Source organism: Molossus molossus, unplaced genomic scaffold, assembly GCF_014108415.1.
Source record: "Molossus molossus isolate mMolMol1 unplaced genomic scaffold, mMolMol1.p scaffold_m16_p_6, whole genome shotgun sequence".
Classification (NCBI taxonomy): domain Eukaryota; kingdom Metazoa; phylum Chordata; class Mammalia; order Chiroptera; family Molossidae; genus Molossus; species Molossus molossus.
Window position 1 is genome coordinate 61,744,340 of NW_023425399.1, and position 19,441 is coordinate 61,763,780.

The window sequence follows — 19,441 nt, forward strand, 5'->3', positions numbered from 1 at the left end:
GTACTCAGGATGGATGTACCATTAGAGTCTAGAAATTTTATAGGCTTATAAGTAACTCAACAGTAAAATTAAAACAAAGTTATATATTAAATCATTTCAAAAGTATTCAGTTTAAAGTATTGATATCATGTATCTTATTTTCAAAAAATAAAAGATGTAAAGCCAAATATATATCTGTTACTTTAATTAGCCTGTTCATTACTATTTTGTTCTTAAATATTACTCCTGTACATCATTTCATGATCTGGGATGTAAATGACTCCCTATTTAGAGAATGGGTACATCCTCTACCACCTCTGTGGGAAGGAGTTTCTCACCTATGAGTAAAGTAAGAGCAGGTACTGAGAATGTGGGAAAGGGAAAAATAGCTTCTTTTATACAGCTTTCAACTTCAAAATCAAGCCTTCCTGGTTAAGTTAAATTTGGGTTCTCCACTGTAAGAAGTGAAGAAGTGGGAAATTAAGTTGATGTTAATTCACTCCACAATATGAACTATGTACCAAAACCCGAGCACTGTGCTCAGCATAATACAATCATAAGTTTTTTAAAAAGAAAAAGATTATTTTGTTTCTCAGTGGCTCACAGACTGATGTGGCAAATAAAAATGATGTAAACAAGAATTGCCCTGCAATTGATACAAAACTGCATTAGAGACTGCACAGAGTTACATGGATGCTGTGCCTCATGTGGCCTGGTCGGGTGGAGAGAGGTTAGATTATCACAGTGACATCTCAGTGAGAGAGAACTTAGAAGTAAATCTTAAGGGATGAGTGTAAAGTACCAAAGGAAGAAAAATAGAGGGAGCACCAGTCATTGGAAATAAGCCATGCAAACAAACAAAGGCATAAGACAACCTGGCAAGTACCAAGAATGACAGGTGAGTTTTGATGGCCGGAAGTCAGGCTATGAGTGGAGAGCACAGCAGAAAGATCCTGGGAATGCCGACAGGGTTCATGCTCAGGACTTATCCCCTTGGTACTGAATGATTTAAACAGGGGCATGACTGGATCAGGTTTGTGTTTTTGCAAGTTTTTATACAGAAAGAAAGTGGACGCATTGAGATCAGCTAGGAAACTATTTTAACTGTCAGATTGGGAAGTAATAGGGTGTGAATGCAGTGGCAATGAGGCTGAAGATGAATGGGTAAATGAGGTTTTAGTAATTGACTAAAAGTACTTGGGGTGTGAGGGAGAAGAGGAGAGGCAAGGATGACCTACCTCCTGGTTTCTGCTTTGGAATTTGGTATGTGGGGATGTTCACTAAGATAAGAAACACAGGACTATTCTTTGCAGAAGCTTGACTAAGAATACGAGAGAGAGAGAGGGGAATAGATAAAGGAAACTCTAGGTCAACAGAGGACTTTTAAAAGTATTTTTATTGATGAATTGTGTATATTGCAACGAACTCCTGATGATATAGACATTAGAGGTATGCTTAAAGGCAACCCATCCATTTTCTCATTGTCCTTCTCTTTCAACATACCACTTCTCTGCATTTATGTACTTATGTCAGCACAACTGACCAGTTTGTTTCATTTATTTTTATTTCTTCCTGAGAAGTAATTCAAGTGAGCAATAAAGCAGTGAGAAGAAAGAGTTTGGAGTAAAGTGAAAATTGTGTGATGTGTTCATCAAGATTATAAATTAAAGCAATATATAAAATATAAAGACATAAATGTTATTCTGTTCTTGTGTCCTAATTACCATACTCTAGTACCTGGAAAATGATATATATATATATATATATATAAATTAAATCTTTATAAATTAGCCTGTTTCTCAGAAATAGAGGAAATCATTTAAGTAGTGTCATGTGTAACCTGCCTGGCCCTGATATATCCACGATCAAAGGCACTCACAAGGGTAAGATTTAGCTCCTGTTCTGAAATCAATGGTCTGTAAGAATGAAAATGTAATTATTCCATATAATTGTATGCATTTCTCTCATCAAAACTGTGAAATGGATTTTTCTTAGTTTTTTATATTGCTGTTTCGCCTATATAACTATTCTTACAAGGATTTTTTTTTTTTCTTTTTAATTTCTGTCATCCATGTATAGGTGACAATTGTGATCAAGTATTTTTTCCAATTTGGGTTTTTTCCCTGGAATAAGCATGTGGAATTGAACAAGGATAAACCTTACCACCCACCTAATATCATAGGTGTGGAAAAGAAAGAAGGTTATGTTCTTTATGATCTCATTCAGCTCCTGGCTCTTTTCTTCCATCGATCAATTTTGAAGGTACTGCACATGAACAGTTAACCAGGACATTTTGATAGTTGCTGTCCCTGTGACATTCTTAGAGAACTGAACATTAGGACTGGTGACAGTGCTGAGGGCCCAGTGGGTATTGTCTACTTGTATGCTTTTTTTAAAAAGTTATATTTATGTAGTGGACATTTTCTCCAATACTCTGTGCTCAATAATATAACTTATAATAAATCTGGGAGCAAATTTCCCCATATTTCTATCCTGGGTTGAAAATATAATAATTAATTCACACTTGTGGGAATTGTTTGAATGGTATACAGTAGCTTAATGCCTGATATGCTAAATTCTACTCCTAGTTTAAGCCAGAACATCAGAAAGCTACAACTTGGAGTGGATCACATTGCTTTTTATCTCCATTCCAACTTCCGCCTACCATCTTCTAGTAGCATTGATTTTATTGAATAGTTTCTTGTCATGAAACCTTTAGCTTTAGTGAGAGACCATACATTAAATGGTCTAGTGAAGTTAGTTCTGTGTTTTTCTTTCTATAAACTTATTGTTGAGAAAGCTATTTATCACACTGCTCTGGGAAGACCTGCCTACAGGATGACCTGTCTTGGGTTCAGAAACTCTTGTCATCCTCCTGAGCAAATATGTGGTTTTTTTTCTTCTTCTTATATATAATGAACTGTAAGCTTAGCTTGTAAATATGTAAAATATGCCACTTGATAAAAATTAGAAATTATTGCATAGCATACATTTTATGTGTTGAAGTACCTATTGTCACAACCTTACTTTTCTGCTCTTACTTTAAACCTGTCTCCTCTTATACAATATTTAAATTTATGTTATCAAGTAGTATCTTTATTAGTTCCTGTTTAGAACAGGCTTAACCCAAGTTAATACAAACACACACATATATAAACATGCACACACACACACATGTATTCAACTTCTGTCATACGTAGTGGGCTATTTCAAATTGGGTTCATCTGTGTACAGCTTTGGTCAAGATCTTTATTCTATCTTCTGTCACCTTGCAAAGTGCCTAGTCCCTAAGCGTTCATCTTGCAGTATCCTTACCTGGGTTATTGGGTTGTGGTAGGTTTACAAAGGTATGTTATTCAAGGAAACCAGTTAGCCAAAATTGAATTTACCCAAAACGTCCAGCTTTAATGATGACTATGTTAATTTTCTGAATTAATCCACGTTACTAATTCTTGTTCTGACTATATTAATATATTAACCATATATCTTCAGTTCTAGAAATTAGTTAAATTTTCAGCATTTAAAACATAATGGTATAATTTTGGCCACTTTATAATTATTTTGCAACTTTTGTATCCTTTTACATGTCATTTACAAATTTTTATAAACCTTTAATCACGTTTACTATTTTTCATCAATAGTCAAATAGTTTAACAGCTACAATTTTATATTTAAAGTGTACAATGAACAAAATTTTGGTGTTTTATATTGATATACTTACTCTAATTTCTTCTTTGAAAATTTTATTTACATAATGAATGTATATGAGATTTGAGGTACTGGTATTAGGCTGAAATTTTGGATAATATAAAAAATACTTTTTGGAATGATAAATCTTTTCATGAAAAAAATAAATAAACCTCTTATAGAACACTGCTATAGAAACCAAACAACAAAAACTATGTAGGAATTTGAAAAGTGGTTAAAACTATCCTATTTAGTATTAATTGCTGAAATTTTATAAATAGGAGAATTAACAAACTTAAATATACTACTAAGAAAGTAGGGAAAGAATCTAAATATGCAAAAATGTTGGCAAAAGACAAAACAACTTTAAAATGATTTGAAAGAAATCAGTGTAAACTGGAAAATCCCATTATGAACACCTAAAATGTTTGTTTATAAGAATATATTTATTTAATGTGTTTAAAAATAGTATATCTATAAATAAATATTTAAGAATAATTTGTAAATTGGGTGACTTTGTCTTTTGATAAAGTAATTATTTTCTGAGTTGGTTTTTGACCAACCGATTTTTGGCAAATTAACCTGAAGCTCTTATCCTCCAAAGTATGTGTCAGGGGGAGTACCAGTCAAGGTCTTAGGGATTAAATGCAGAGCCTAGCTGTTTGAACACTCAAAAGGCAATAAGGTCATTAGGGAGCTTTGTCCAACAGCAGCAAGGTCATCGTAAGGGCGACTTGCAATCCAGGTAACATCTTGTTCCAGCAAGGCCCCTGCTTTCTCAGCCTCTTTTTTTGCTGTCATTCCTACCCTCTTTATCTGCCCCTTTTATCCTACATCCTTGGAACAGAACCCAGGCTTACAGAATGCACCATGATCTCTGTCTCACATGTGGGCCAACATTTTTTGAGTAAACTATTTGCAGCTCTGTTTCTAAGTTAGCCACGGATGATTCAAGGATTCACATCTTGGGCTGTGCAGGCTTGAGGAGGGATGGCATCATTATTCAAGTACAGATATTTGGCAAACATAGGGCAGTGGGGCTAAATTCACCCACTGATACTTCAAGTTGGTATTTGGAGTACTAGTCGTAAGCATAGGGAGATGTGTTCTGGAAAGTGCTTTCACTCAAGGAACAAGTGATTATAATTTTGCCTTTTCTCCATCTGTCAAACATCACTTGTCTCCATCTCAGTTAATTAGCCAAACTTTATCATCTATACCCACCCATCTCCATTCTACTGGGACCATCATAGAATTATAGTCAATGAGCTTTCTTAGAATTCCTCCCCTGCCTTTGTTGTAATTAAAATAATTTTTAATTACAGCTTTATTAGAGTATAATTGATAAATAACATTATAAAATATTTAGCCCTGGCCAGTTTGGCTCAGCAGTTAGGGCATCAGGCAACAGACCGGAGTCTCAGGTTCAATTCCCAGTCAAGGGCACATTCCTCGGTTATGGGTTTCATCTCCGGCCCCCGGTCAAGGTTGTGTGGGAGGCAACCAATCGGTGTGTCTCTCTTACATCAATGTTTCTTTCTCTCTCTCTTTCTCTCCTTCCCTCGCTCCCTCCCACTCTACCTAAAAAAAAGTCAGTGGAAAAGTATCCTCAGGTGATGATTTAAAAAAAAAAATTATAAAATATTTAAACTGTACATCATGGTGATTAGATAAATTTACACATTGTGAAAGGATTCCCCCATCTAGTTAATTAACACATTCATCACCTCACATATGTATTCTTTTTTTAAAACAAGAACATTTACGTTTCATTCTCTTCACAAATTTCACTTACATAACAACAGATAATAACAGTGGTTATCAAGTATAGTTACTCTGTTTTACCTTCGGTTTTCTAATCTTGGGGGACAGTTTGTGAATGAGATATTGTGGGGCAGAACACCAGCTCCCATGCCTGAAGCAGCAATATGAATGGTCCCTCCTGTGCTTTCTCAGTGCCATGGCTTATGGGATGAAGATGATGTTACCGACAGTGGCACCGACAAGGAAGAATCAGATGATGAGCTGTCCCTCAGTAATGGCAGAAGGGCCTCCTCTGACTCTCTGAAATCCATCAACCTGGCCGCGTCCACAGAGTCAGTGCACGTGTCCTTCCCTGAGCAGCTGACAGCTGTCCGCAGGAAGCGTTCTGGCAGCAACTCCCAGATATCCCACCGATCCAGCTTTTCTTCATATAGGTCCCAGAGAGGTATCCCTGGGTTGGAAATACCCCTAAGGTGTCTCGTATTTTCTGGTGCCAGTGTGTCTGAAGAAGGGAGTTTGTTGGGTGCTACCAAGGAGACAGATATTGTAATGTGAATAGAAAGTGCTTTGAAATCAAACAGACCCAAATTCAAATCCTGACTCCGCTATGTGTGTGTCCTGGGGCAGTCACATCATTGCTCTAAATGTCTAATTCCTTCTGGGACAAAGAATTCAGATAATTGTGAAAAGTGGCCAGCATACTGCCGAGATCTAATAAGTGTTGGGCACACAACAGTTTTAAAATCATATCCACAGATTCCTCTGGATGTGTCCAGAGTGCTATAAATTACAATTTATTTCAAAAATATATTGGGATTTTATCAATGGGAACTTTTAGCCAAACTATCTAGTAATTTTCTCACCTAATTATTAATTCCTTACTAAACAGTAAGTACAATCAGAAAAATAGGTCTGTCCCCTAGGAGCACCTAGGCATTTGTATTTATGGCACCACTGTCTGAAAGTTACCAAACACTTATGCAGTCATGCGTTGCATAATGACTTTTTTGTCAATGATAGATCCAAATATACAACAGTGGTATACCATATAACATAGGTGTGTAGCAGGCTGTACCATCTAGATTTGTCTACTCTGTTGTTCACACAATCATGAAATTGCCTACTGACATATTTCTCAGAACGTTTCTCCAATTAACAAATCATTAATTGGGTATGACTATATCATCTTCAGAAAATATTTTTCAGGCAGATGCTAGAAGGGCCTCTTATATTTATTTTACAGTTAGAGAAATTAGGATATGAGAAAAGGAATGGGTCATCGACCCAATGTGAAAACCTGCAATCTAGGACCCTATTTAACACTGTAAAAGCTGTTCTTGCCATGTGTTTCTTCTTGGGACAAAGATCACATAACAATCCAGAAAAGAGTCAGCATTGAGTGTATAAACCCACAGATGTGTTTTACTACAGAAACAGATTTGAGACAGCAGATTACAAATTTTTGGTCACTGCTCTTACAGGCATGTGTGTTCTTCCCTCTGAATCAGTTCAAGCCATCCCTTTGCCATGTGGGTTCCGGGGGCTCCTGTGATATCTATGTCAATAAGCCTGTACCTCACAGGGCATCTTGGTTTCTTTTTATTCCTAGGCAGCACAAGCACCCGAAACAGCAGTCAAAAAGGAAGCAGTGTTTTGAGCATCAAGCGAAAGAGCAAAAGGGAACTTTATATGGAAAAGCTTCAAGAACATTTAATCAAAGCAAAAGCATTTACCATAAAGAAGTGAGTGCATGCAAACACTTGGGTCATGGGTTTTATTTTAGGGCTGGGAACTTTGGGAAATAACTGATAACAATTATTTCAGATATATAAGAAATGAAGAACAGAGAAATGCCTTCTCATATCACAGATATCATCTTCTTAAGGCAGAAAAAAGTTACCCGTTTTTTAAAATCACTTTTCAATTAGTGTGATTTGGTTTTATATTTATTGCATTTATAAACACACATTTTCTATTTGAACAGGATAAGTAATTTCAGAGGTTCACAATATGTAACTCCAGACATTATCATGGAAAAGTCTACTGGACAGAGGAATTTTCGGTCAAAACTGGAAGGGCCTTAGAGATCCTCTCTCATCCTAGACAGGGGAAACTGAGGCACGTGGTGGGAAAGTGGTTTGTCCATTGTCATATAACCAGTCTCCAGCAAAATGCACAGGCCTTTCCCAAGTGTCAGTGCCGCAGACAGGCAGCAGATGAGGAGGCAAAACAGAGGGCACAAAGCAGGGCTGGTCCAGAACCTGGGCTCTGAGACCAGGAGGGCCATCCACACCTAAACACAGCCTTGAATTGAAGGCAAAACTCAGAGCACAGTAAAGATAAGTCAGAGGCTGAACAGATGAGCCAGAGCCAGGAGAAATGGTAACAAAGGACAAAGCAAGGGGAGCTCAAAAGCCCAGAACACTACCTGGGAACCATGAGAGAAGAGGCATTGGACCCAAAAAGGGGAAGGGCAAGGCTGCCTAATGATGACCTGGTGCCGGTCAGCACTTCAGGTCTAAGCCCCCTAGTGTATTCCCATATATTCCTCACCCCAACCCCATGCCTCAGGTCTTATTATTACTTTCATTTTACAGAAGAGGAAATCGAAACAATGAAAGTTAAGCAGCATGCACAAGGTCTCACAGGTGGAGAGTAATTGAATCAGATGGCAAACCAGGCACCTAAATTTCAGGGTTTTATATCACCCTACAACATATGCAGCAAGAGAAAAGGTTTGTGGACCTAACTTGGCAATGAACCTGTATACACTTTGTTAGAGCAGGAGCCACCCCCAGTAAGACTGTCCTGAGGCTGAAAGAGGAAGGTCCAATGTGGTTGGAAAGGGTAATACAGAGAAACAGAATGACTGTGGTATCTGGTCATTTCTCCACTTACGCCTCTCCTGAAGCAAGTGGATGGGGGTCTCTCTTTTGCAGGACTCTGCAAATATATGTGCCCATCAGACAGTTCTTCTATAACCTCATCCACCCAGACTACAGTGCCGTGACTGACGTGTATGTGCTTATGTTCCTTGCTGACACTGTTGATTTCATCATCATCGTCTTTGGCTTTTGGGCCTTTGGAGTAAGTAAAGGCCACCATACATCCAATGACTAATAGTGATGCTGTCCTGTGAAATGCCACTTAGGCATCAACTTGTTGTCTCATTCCCAGAAACACTCCGCAGCAGCAGACATCACCTCTTCGCTGTCCGAGGACCAGGTCCCTGGGCCATTTCTGGTGATGGTCCTTATTCAGTTTGGAACCATGGTGGTGGATCGAGCACTGTACCTCAGGAAGACTGTATTGGGAAAGGTCATTTTTCAGGTCATTCTTGTGTTTGGAATTCATTTCTGGATGTTCTTCATCTTGCCTGGTGTGACTGAGAGGTAAGGTCTTTGGAAAGATCTTTGGTAAGGTCCATGGGCCCATTTAATGCAAACATATTTCATAAGATTATCACTCCATATGCATCAGCACAGCAAAATCCCCAGGTACAAGCAGAGGGATGACAAAGTAGCTCCACGAGTAAGAAATGCGGGAGGTTTTAATCACTATTAAATTCAATGTGAATCCAAAGTAGGAACCTATTTCTCAAAAAAATTTTTCATTGCTTGTTTATATGTATTCATAGAAATAGGGTTTTCAGAAATAAGAGAGGTTACAACTTTACGGACCAGAACAAACCTAGGGTCATTATGTTGTGATTGTTTCTACACCTTAATACAGTGACTGTCAACCAGTGTGCCATGGCAGGGGCACCAGTGAGCCACAAGAATTTGTAAAACATGCAGTGCCTTACTATTTAATCAGAGGCACTGACCTTTATTTACCAGATTGTTAAATTTAAAAATGGCAACAGCCAACACAACAATAGCCGTCTAGTGTAAATGAATCAAAATTATACCTATTTTTTTGGTCAGATCAGCAAAAAATATATTTTTTGGTATGCGACAGGATTTTAGTAATCATTTTATGTATGCCATGAGATGAAACAGGTTGAAAATCATTACCTTAATGGATACAGAGATGAATTGGGACATGGTCTTAGGATGGGAGGACATGAGACTGTCATATGAGAAGTCGATGAGGCCCTGGCCAGTTTTTCTCAGTGGTTAGAGCATCAGTCCATGGACTGAAGAGCCATGGGTTTGATTCCCAGTAAAGGGCATATACCTCAGTTGCAGGTTTGATTCCCAGCCCTGGTCAGGGTGATGAAGGAGACAACCAATCAATATGTCTCTCTCACATCAATTTTTCTCTCCTGCTCTCTTTCCCTCTCCCTCCCACTCTATCTAGAAATCAATGGAAAAATATCCTCAGTGAGGATTAAAAAATTAAAAATAAGTAAGAAGTGGATGAGAAAAATTTAGACTGTTTAAGTGGTAGAGGAAAATCTAGAAAACAGTGGGAGCAGATGGTAATAGTGTCTTCCACATAGGATAACAGCATTTGGAAAGAGCCTGGCACAGTCTCAGCACACAGAGAAGGAAGAGTGCAGGCCCATGACACCATGGCGCTGCTGCTGTTACTACAAGTATTGCTGCTGGTTAAGTTGGGTTGGAGATGGGAGATAAAAAGGGTAGCCTAAAGTTTGATTGGGAAAGGCCTGGTAAGATCCCAGAAGGCTACAAATACTGTCTTTCCCTCCATCACCTTGAACCTTAAGCATCTTCTGTGTTAACTTTCTTTAGTCCTCCAAGAGCACCATGTCCTCCCAAACCTCAAAGCGCTTCTGCTCCCGCCCCTTCTCTTACACCTTCAATCCACAGTGCCTCTTCTCAGATGAAGGTGTTCATCGATAACAGCAAAACAAAGGACACAGCGAGAAACAGGAACCATAAGTTCTGTTAGGTTATGAAAGTAAAGGGTCCACAGAAGGAGTACATGGAAGTGTCCATATGATATAATAGGAACAATATTTTTAATAAACATCATTAAAGTCTTCATATGTAACATTAATTTGATCTTATACACCAGTCATTCGTAGTCATGCCTTATGAATAACGTGTCAATAAGGCTAGCTAATACCTTTTTTGGTAGTGTGAATAGAAAATAATGAAAATAGATTTCACTTGCATGGCTTTAAAACCAACTCAAATGTAATGAGGAACTGCAAATCTGTTCTAACAATACTAGAGCTAAATATCAGTTCTCACCTGAATGTTTAGGTTCTGACTTTTTATATAGAAAATTATTGCTTTGTAATAATAACTGGTGTCAATACAAAATATTTTAAAAGTAAAAATGAAATTAAGATATTTTTCTTGAGTCTACAGAACTAAATAAATTGTCATTACCTAGAAGACTCCCAATAGCTCAGTAAGTCTCCAGTTTCACACTGTATTTTTAAAAAGTAATCATATCTCAGATGATAAAAATAATACAGATTAAGTCAAGCTGTTTGTATGAATATTATAATTTGCTTATAAATTGTTGTGAATCTTATTTGTTAGTCTTTAAAATAGAATAAATTCTCTATAGATTATTTAATTATAGCTCTCAACTCGGAGAAATAAACCAAATTCAATTGGATGATGAATATTGATTTTTAAAAGTATCAAACAGCCCTGGCCAGTTTGGCTCAGCAGTTAGAGCGTCGACCTCTGGACCAGAGAGTCCCAGGTTCAGTTCCCGCTAAGGGCACGTACCTCAGTTGCAGTTTGTCCCTGGCCCTGGTTGGGGTTGTGTGGGTGGCAACAAGAGTCTCTCTCACATCGATGTTTCTCCCTCTCTCTTCCCCATTCTCTCCCTCCTGCTCTATCTGAAGATTAATGCAAAAATGTCCTCGGATGAGGATAAAAATAAATAAATAAATAAACAAACAAACAAACAAACAAATAAATAAATAAATAAAATAAATGAAAGCATTAAACAGGTATCCTCTACCAGACCTCATAGAAATTCTTATTTTTATAGGAGGAAAAAGACCTTTAAACACTTTCTAGACCTACAGTCTAATTTTGCGGATTAGGATAGATGAAACCTATACGTAAGATTAATTTCCCCAAAGTCATTCAGCTAACTATTGGTAGGACCAGATCCCAGGCTTCTTGGCCCTATTGTGTATTGCACCTACTGTATACCACAATCCTTCCCTCATGGAAGGCATCTCATACTTGCTTCCAAGCAGATCTTTTAAAGTAACATAGCCTACTATTTCATTGTGCAGTGTAAAAGGATTTGACTATTCCAATCCCAAAAGAGAGCCCCAGAGCCTCAGAGCACGATGTCTGTTACGTCCTTACAAGGTAGTCTCCACAGAGACCAGGGCTTCAGAAATCGAGCACTGGTGAAGCCGCAGAGATCCACTTTTAGCAGGATCATATCACCAAATAATTTAATTGCTCCTGCCTGTATTAGTTTGCTGTTGCTACAGGAACAAATGACCACACCCTTGGGGCTTAAAACAACACAAATTGATCGTTTATTTTTGTAGGTCAGGAGTTCAACACAGGTCTCACTTGACTCAAATCAAGGTTTTTGCCAGACGGCATTTCTTTCTAAAGGCTTGAGGGAAGAAGCCACTTCCTTGCCTTTCCAGCTTCTATAGGTTCCCACATCCTTGGCTCATGGCCCCTTTCTCCATCTTCAAAACCAGCAATAAAGGGTCATATCTTTTTTCTCATCGAATCTCTCTCACCCCTATTCTGTTGTCAAATCTCCCTTTGATCACAACTGAAAAAGTTTCTCTCTTAAGGATTCATTTATTAGATTGGGCCCAACTGAATAATTGGGGATACTCTCCTCCTCTCAAGGTTCTTAACTTAATCCCATCTGCAAAATCCTCTTTATTCATAGTTTCTGGGTATTAGAACATGCACATGTTTGCTGGGGTGCCATTCTGTCTCCCACGCTGTTCGACTAAGCTTTTGAAGAAAGTAACAGCATGGCAACAACACCTTCCAAACCAAATATAGCCAAAATGTTTGATATAATGACTCAATGAATGAAAGCTTCTCCTGTGGTGACTTACAAGTAGGCATATTCAATTCAGTTTCACATTTATTGAGCACCTACTGTGTCCAGAGCAGTAGACCAGGTGAAAGGGGGCATGACACCAACATGGGTAGAGCATGGACTCATCCCCATGTGGTAAGACCCTCAAAATGGGTTCCCTGGGCTCATGACATTATGATAATCATTAAAACTATGACCATAGAGACCATTTTTCTGTTGGATCTTACCTTTGAGCCTTACCTAGTGGCCTTTCCTACTGCAACAGATTATCCTGTGTTTATTTTTGGATATTTAATTCAAGATTTATTAGGATCGGTGAACCTTTGGTCTTCATTGTTAGCATATCAGTGATAACATAATTTCTTGACATTTCAAATCCTGCCATTACTTAACATCCAAAATTCATTTTTTCTCCTTCAAATGTTGTTTTTGAAAAATTAATTCATTACTGTGCAAAGAAAACATTTATTAATAGGCACATTGTCTAAGTTCTTTTCAAAACAAACCAAAAAAAAAAAAAAAAAAAAAGAATAAAGGAAGAAATAGGTTATGAGTCTTTTAAGCTATACAGATGAAAATTATGGCTACCAGTCATAGTATTGAGCATCAGGAACCTCCAATATCTTGAATAATTAATCTGATAAATGGCTTTCTTTATGTATGTGTTATTATTTAGCCCACAAACATTCAGGGGTTGCCTGCAGTCTACAAAGCACTGTGCAGTAGGTGCTGTGGGAGACCTAGAGATTACTCTAGCCTCTAGCAATAAAACATGTATAGAGACAACCAAAGAAATCTTCCAGTGTAAGACAGCTTTAATATCTCTAGTTAGACTTAACTTGATTACTTCAGGAACTACAGATTAACTGTTACTTATTCCTAGCCAACACACTTTAAGGTTGAAGGAGGGAAACATTTTGTAATGGGTAAAACATGGATTGGGCCTTTCATAAGGAATAGAAGGTGTTGCAGTTTTATGTCTTGGACTATAATTTTGATAGATATGGAATAATTTTTCCATGCCAATTTCTTATAAATTACCTGTAAAATTAAAGGGCATTTCCCTGGAGATCTAAAAGAACATTCTCTCTGAATAGCCTATCAATAAAGACAGTTTCTAGAAAGAATGAGGAAATGAATAGTTGATATGAGATCTCTGTAAAGCATCTGATATTTTTATTGATAACTTGTCAAGTGCTAGGTCATGGTCAAATACAGTTAAATTAATTCATTAGGTTCTGAAATACCAAAACTAGACTTTTCTATAGGGGGACAATTATAAGCAATATTTTTTGAATTCTCTAGTTGTTGAGATCTATATAGAAGCCCTTAGGTCCCCCAAATACATAGGTCAGTGCATTCCTGGCTTGTTGTTAGATATTGCCAACTAAAGAATAACTATTTCTAATTTTAAAATAATACATGGTTTTTCTAATAACAAAATTAAAAGTTAATAAAAATCCAAAATGCAATATTAAGAGTAGTATACTGCTTTTATTTTATTTTTAATCAAATATTTCTCTTAATTTAAGCCCAGGGAAGATTATACCTGGGTATTGCAAAGTCAGTTTAATATCTTATTTTCTTTTAAAAATCTGTACTGGCCATATATAAGACTCTTGAAGAATGCTGCATTTATCCAAAGTAAAAAAAAAAAAAAAAAAGAAAAGAAAGAAAGGTTCTATAGCTCATCATTCCTTGAAAATGTGTTCCAAGTTATTTTCTAGTGTGAAATTTAGTTCCACTGTTTTTGCTTAAACATATGCTAACATTCATGAACTTTACAAACTATGGTTATACATTTTGCTTGTTTTCTTTGTTGAGCTTTTATTTTGGCCAGGGTAGCAGCAGCATACACATTGTGAGACAATGTTATTAGTAAATTTATTTTAATTATGACTTAAACAACTGATTAATGCACTGATATTTTAGAGGTACCATTCATAGGATTTTTTTAATTATTAACTTTTATTCCCCTACCTTTTGCCTTTGAAGTGATCAACTATGTATAGTGAATTACTTAGAATTGACTGAATTGACTTAGATGCTAGAGGGGCAATTATGCTTTTTTTTTTAAATCCTAATGGTACCCTTTTACCAGAACAGTATTCCATTTTCTCACTTTTCTGGATTTTTACATTTTAGGAAATTCAGCCAAAACCTGGTTGCTCAGCTGTGGTACTTTGTGAAATGTGTTTACTTTGGGTTGTCTGCCTACCAAATCCGTTGTGGCTACCCAACAAGAGTCCTTGGAAACTTCCTCACAAAGAGCTACAATTATGTCAACCTCTTCTTGTTTCAAGGGTAAGGACACACTCTGTTGTCATAGTCACTCACAAAGGGAAGGCTGGCAATTGAAAGGCATTTTATTTCCTGCCTGGGAAGAAACAGGAGAAAAAATGCTGATATACAGGAATGTAGATCATTATGGAACTCTTACGTTTAGCAAAAGAATAGATGTGCTTCTTCAAATGATTTTCTATGTGTAGTTGCCACACATCCTGCCAGGATGTTGTTCTAGGATCATCCACATTTGTTAATTTTCTTTTTCCATATTCTGCGTAATTACCATGATAATATTTTAGGATATATGATCCTTAAGTATTAATATACTTCTAGGTACAGTGGAACAGAATATTTGGAACCTAGACTATTCCAAAATACCTCTGGAATTTTGCATGTTCAATAAGTCCATTCATTGAATAGATCCATTTGTTCCCCCTAACATCAATGGGAATGCCATGTGACTAGTGTATTCCTGGTAGTAAGTTAGCTGTTGAAGAAAGCATACAACTCTTCTATGTGAGAATTTCACTGGTAGCATTTTCTCTCTGTCCCCTCAGAAATTAGACCATGACATAAAAAGTCAATCTGCTCCTGGTATGGCTGACTCCTACTTAGCACCAGACTGAGGGATTGGGGACTTATTCATAGAAGAGATATTGAACATGCTCAGATGTTATGAAGCTCCCTGTGTGGAACAGTGTTTCCTTAGTGCCATCCTGTGTGGGGGCCTAGTATTTTTTCTATGGGTTTAATTAGTGCTCTCTTGACAAAGATGGGTAGCCCACTGGAGAATTCCAAGAAGTAACCCAAGATGTTGTGAGGGCCCTGGGATAAACCCAGATCCTCCAACCTGGAAGAAGCTCTGTGTCAGTCCAGAAACAAGGAATAGTCCCCAAATTTGAGAGAAACCCAGGCCAGCCAATTCCCAATTGAAATATAAAAGACTAAGCTAGAGTCCTGCTAACCTTAGACATCTAGTAAGTCTACCAACTGTGGTGCCTACTGTGTGCCCCCAATGACATGTCCTGTTTCCTCTGATGGCTCTCCTTTGCCCTGATTTTTCACTTACCAGATGTATTGTATTTCCCAGCTCATTTAACAGCAAAACCCCAACAATTCAATAACCATATGACCAACAGATTCTTGTAATGAGCAAATAAATGTTTATAAAGCTAAATTGTGGTTATTTGAAGATGATATGATTTTGTATATAGAAAATTCTGAAGACTCATCCCAAAAAACTTTAGAACTAATCAATGAACTCAGGAAAGTCGCAGGAAATAAAATCAACATACATAAATCAGTTGTGTTTCTATATACTAACAACTAAACATCTGAAAAAAAAAAAAAGAAAAACTCTCCCATTTATAATAGCATCCAAAACAATAAAATACTTAGAAATAAATTTAACCAAAAAAGAGAAAGACTTGTATAATTTTTTTATAAAGAAATTGAAGAAGACACCTTTAAACATTTAAACAGGGAATCCCAGTTTGTTAAGGCCATCAGCCCCTCCCCCCAAAAAGGAATGGAAAATACCAATTCATTTATTATACTTACAATGAAAAGCAGTCAGCCCAGCCTGTGTGGCTCAGTGGTTGAGTATCGACCCATGCACCAAGAGGTCACTAATTCTATTCCTGGTCAGGGCACATGCCCAAATTGTGGACCAAATCCCCAGTGGACAGCAGGTAGGTGGTGGCCGATCGATGTTCTCTCTCATCGATGTTTCCATTTCTCTCTCCCTCTCCATTCCTCTCTCTCTAATATCAGTAAAGAAAAAAAAAAATTAGATAAAAAAAAAAAGCAGTCATATTCCAAGTTGGATTTTACCATAAAGGTGACCTTAAGATTTTTTTCTAAGACTTAAGGGCTAAAACAATAAGGAACTACATGAGCTCCCTGGGTTGGCTGGATTTTGGGGGCCATCCCAGAACTATCTCTCTAATAAGACGTGGTTTCTGCCAGGTTCCGCCTCGTTCCATTTTTGACTGAGCTAAGGGCCGTGATGGACTGGGTATGGACAGACACTACCTTGAGCCTTTCCAGCTGGATCTGTGTGGAGGACATCTATGCTCACATATTCATCCTGAAGTGTTGGCGGGAGTCAGAAAAAGTAAGCCAATAAAAATGCTTTATCCCTATTTGTTTCTCTTAAATACAGACTGGATATAAGATTAATGTGAATTTCTACAAGTTTTGTGGCCAAATAAATGGAGATGGGCAAAAACTGCTAGGACCTATACAATAGGACATTTATAGGGTTGGGAATTTTGGGCACACCGCTGCCTTAACAATAGCATCCAGATGTGTTCTTCTTTTGGCAACTGTGTATTGTAGTTATTTTTAAAAGAAGAAATGATATATTGCTGTGTGACTCAATAATTCTTAAATGGCTCATTTGGGAACAGGAGGAAATTTGCTATGGTGGAGAAAAGTGGGGTCAGCTGGCTTGGACTCTGGCTCACCACCTGATGTCCTCTTTGATGAGAGACAGACACTGCAACTGCTTTGTGCAAAGGAAATTGAAGAGCAAATACTTGATTATTCTGCCAGGTGCAATATTAAGGTCAAATATGGATAGAATTACAGTTATTTTTTTTTAATATGTTTTATTGATTTGACAGAGAGAGAAAGGGAGAGAGAAACAGAAACACTGATGAGAAAGAAACATTGATCAGCTGCCTCCTGCACACCCCCTACTAGGGATCGGGCTGGAAACCTGAGCATGTGCCCTGACTGGGAATCAAACTGGTGACCTCTTGGTGCATGGGATAAAGCTCAATCCACTGAGCCATCGTGGCCAAACAAATTATAATTATTTTTATTTTTATTTTTTTGTTACTCCTCACTGGAAGATATTTTTTTCTATTGATTTTTTTTTTTTTTTTTTTTTTTAGAGAGAGAGAGTGGAAGGGGAGGGGAGAGGGAAAGAGAGAGAGAGTGAGTGAAACATCAATGTGAGAGAAACACATCGATTGATTGCCTCCCACATATACCCCTACTGGGCTAGGGAGCAAACCTGCAACCCAGGTATGTGCCCTTGACCGGGAATTGAACCCACAACCAATCTGTGTACAAGCCGACACCCTAACCACTGACACTCGTGAAGGCTAGAATTACAATTATTTATCAGATGCTCAAGTTTAACATATGAAACAGAAACCTATTGTATAATAGCAATAGAAATACTCAAGCAACATTAGCCCAGGTGGTGTGAAATGTCTTTTTTTTCTCATCTCTTTGGAAAGGTCCCCTCTAGTCCATGTAATTTCTGTATTCTGTAGTTTAGCTTTATAGTCGTGGGGCCCATTGTACTGTGGCCTCTCTATTTATCACATTTGTGGAGTGAAGGAGATGGGGCTAGCAGTATACTTAAAATTATATTAGTGTTTTCTTAGTTTTAAGGTGCAAAACAGTTGATATAATGACAGAATATGGGAGCCAATCTACCAAAGTGACATTGAAGGTAGAAATCAGGGTGACAAAAGGTCTGGAAATAATGTCATATGAAAAAAAAAGGGGGGGGGAGGAAGAACCAAGAATTATTTAGTCTGAAGTAAGAAAAAAAAAATGGGGGAGGCAAACTATTTGAAATATGGAAGATAGATTAAAATTTTTAATTAATTTATAAGATAAAAAAAAAAAAAAACAGTATTAAGAAAAGTAGGCAAAATCTCCAGTAAGTTTTAGTGGAACATTAAGTTCTTTCTACCAATCACAGATTAGCTGCTTTACAGGGTGGCCCCTGAGAGGTGTCCACATACACATGGAGTCACACGGGGAGAATTTACAGTGCAAAACCTCTGTGCTAGGAAATGCTAGGTCTACCTCCTGGAGCCATTCATTCAATTGGTATTATATCAGTTGTCTATTGCTAATAACAAACTACTCAAAACTTAATGGTTTAGAAGTCACTACCATTTTATCTGCTCACAAGTCTGTAGGTTTGTATTTGAGTGGGGACTACAGGATGGTCTGGCCTGGGATCAGTCCTGTCTCTGCCATTTCAAGGGACTGAGCAAAGGAAAGACAAGGGAGAGAGTCAGTTCAAGAGAGAGACTAGAGGGTCATTTCAGAATGCAGAGGATCTGAACCTCTTCAGATGGTAAGGAAAGGACCAGCAGAAAAAAAGAAAAGTACAAATTCCTAGCATCAGAGCCAAAGGAGGAAGGTCCAAATGGAGGTCTAGAAAGAGTAGCCTCTGAGGCATGGATGAACAAGTTGGTAGTGGCAAAGAGGAATGGCCATCCTACAGAAAGCTGGAGAAATAGAGACAGTAAATGAACAAACTCACGCCCAATACCCTGTGTTCTCCATGAACAAAGATGAGTTCATCTATTGAGAGCTAGAGAGATAGCATTTCAAAGTCTTGAAGCCTGCCCAAAGGGCCCCAGAAATTGTGAGATATTGTTTTCTCTGGATGAATTAGAGAGGGTCTCTTAAGAGGGGTGTTTTTCTGCATCAGAATTCACATAACTGTCCCACATAGATACAGGGCCACCTTTCATGTGAACAACTGTGGCTTCTCTGTTTATCAACTTATATGTTTTTTACTGCCTTTGAGCCAACAGGTGACAACCTTCTTGAGGATGTAGTCAAACAGTCACACTCATTGCCATCCTTCTTATAAAGGACAGGGTCATTGTGGCCCAGAACACTAGGCAGTTCTGTACAACAAAAGACTTGAAATTATCCTTTTATGACTTTTATTTTATCTTTAAGAAATAAAAGCTTCACCCAGCAATTAGACTTCTGAGAA

General features: G+C 37.7%; 1 protein-coding gene across 1 annotated transcript in view; it reads left to right on the top strand.

The window, feature by feature from the left end:
* Positions 1-19,441, top strand: part of PIEZO2 (piezo type mechanosensitive ion channel component 2) — a 586,652-nt gene that overhangs the window by 548,938 nt on the left and 18,273 nt on the right. Inside the window, exons 42-48 of the mRNA XM_036245071.1 lie at positions 2,059-2,241; positions 5,623-5,875; positions 7,040-7,172; positions 8,370-8,517; positions 8,608-8,822; positions 14,539-14,697; positions 16,648-16,795. Of these exons, the coding sequence (XP_036100964.1) occupies positions 2,059-2,241; positions 5,623-5,875; positions 7,040-7,172; positions 8,370-8,517; positions 8,608-8,822; positions 14,539-14,697; positions 16,648-16,795 (1,239 nt within the window). The remainder of the gene's footprint in view (positions 1-2,058; positions 2,242-5,622; positions 5,876-7,039; positions 7,173-8,369; positions 8,518-8,607; positions 8,823-14,538; positions 14,698-16,647; positions 16,796-19,441) is intronic.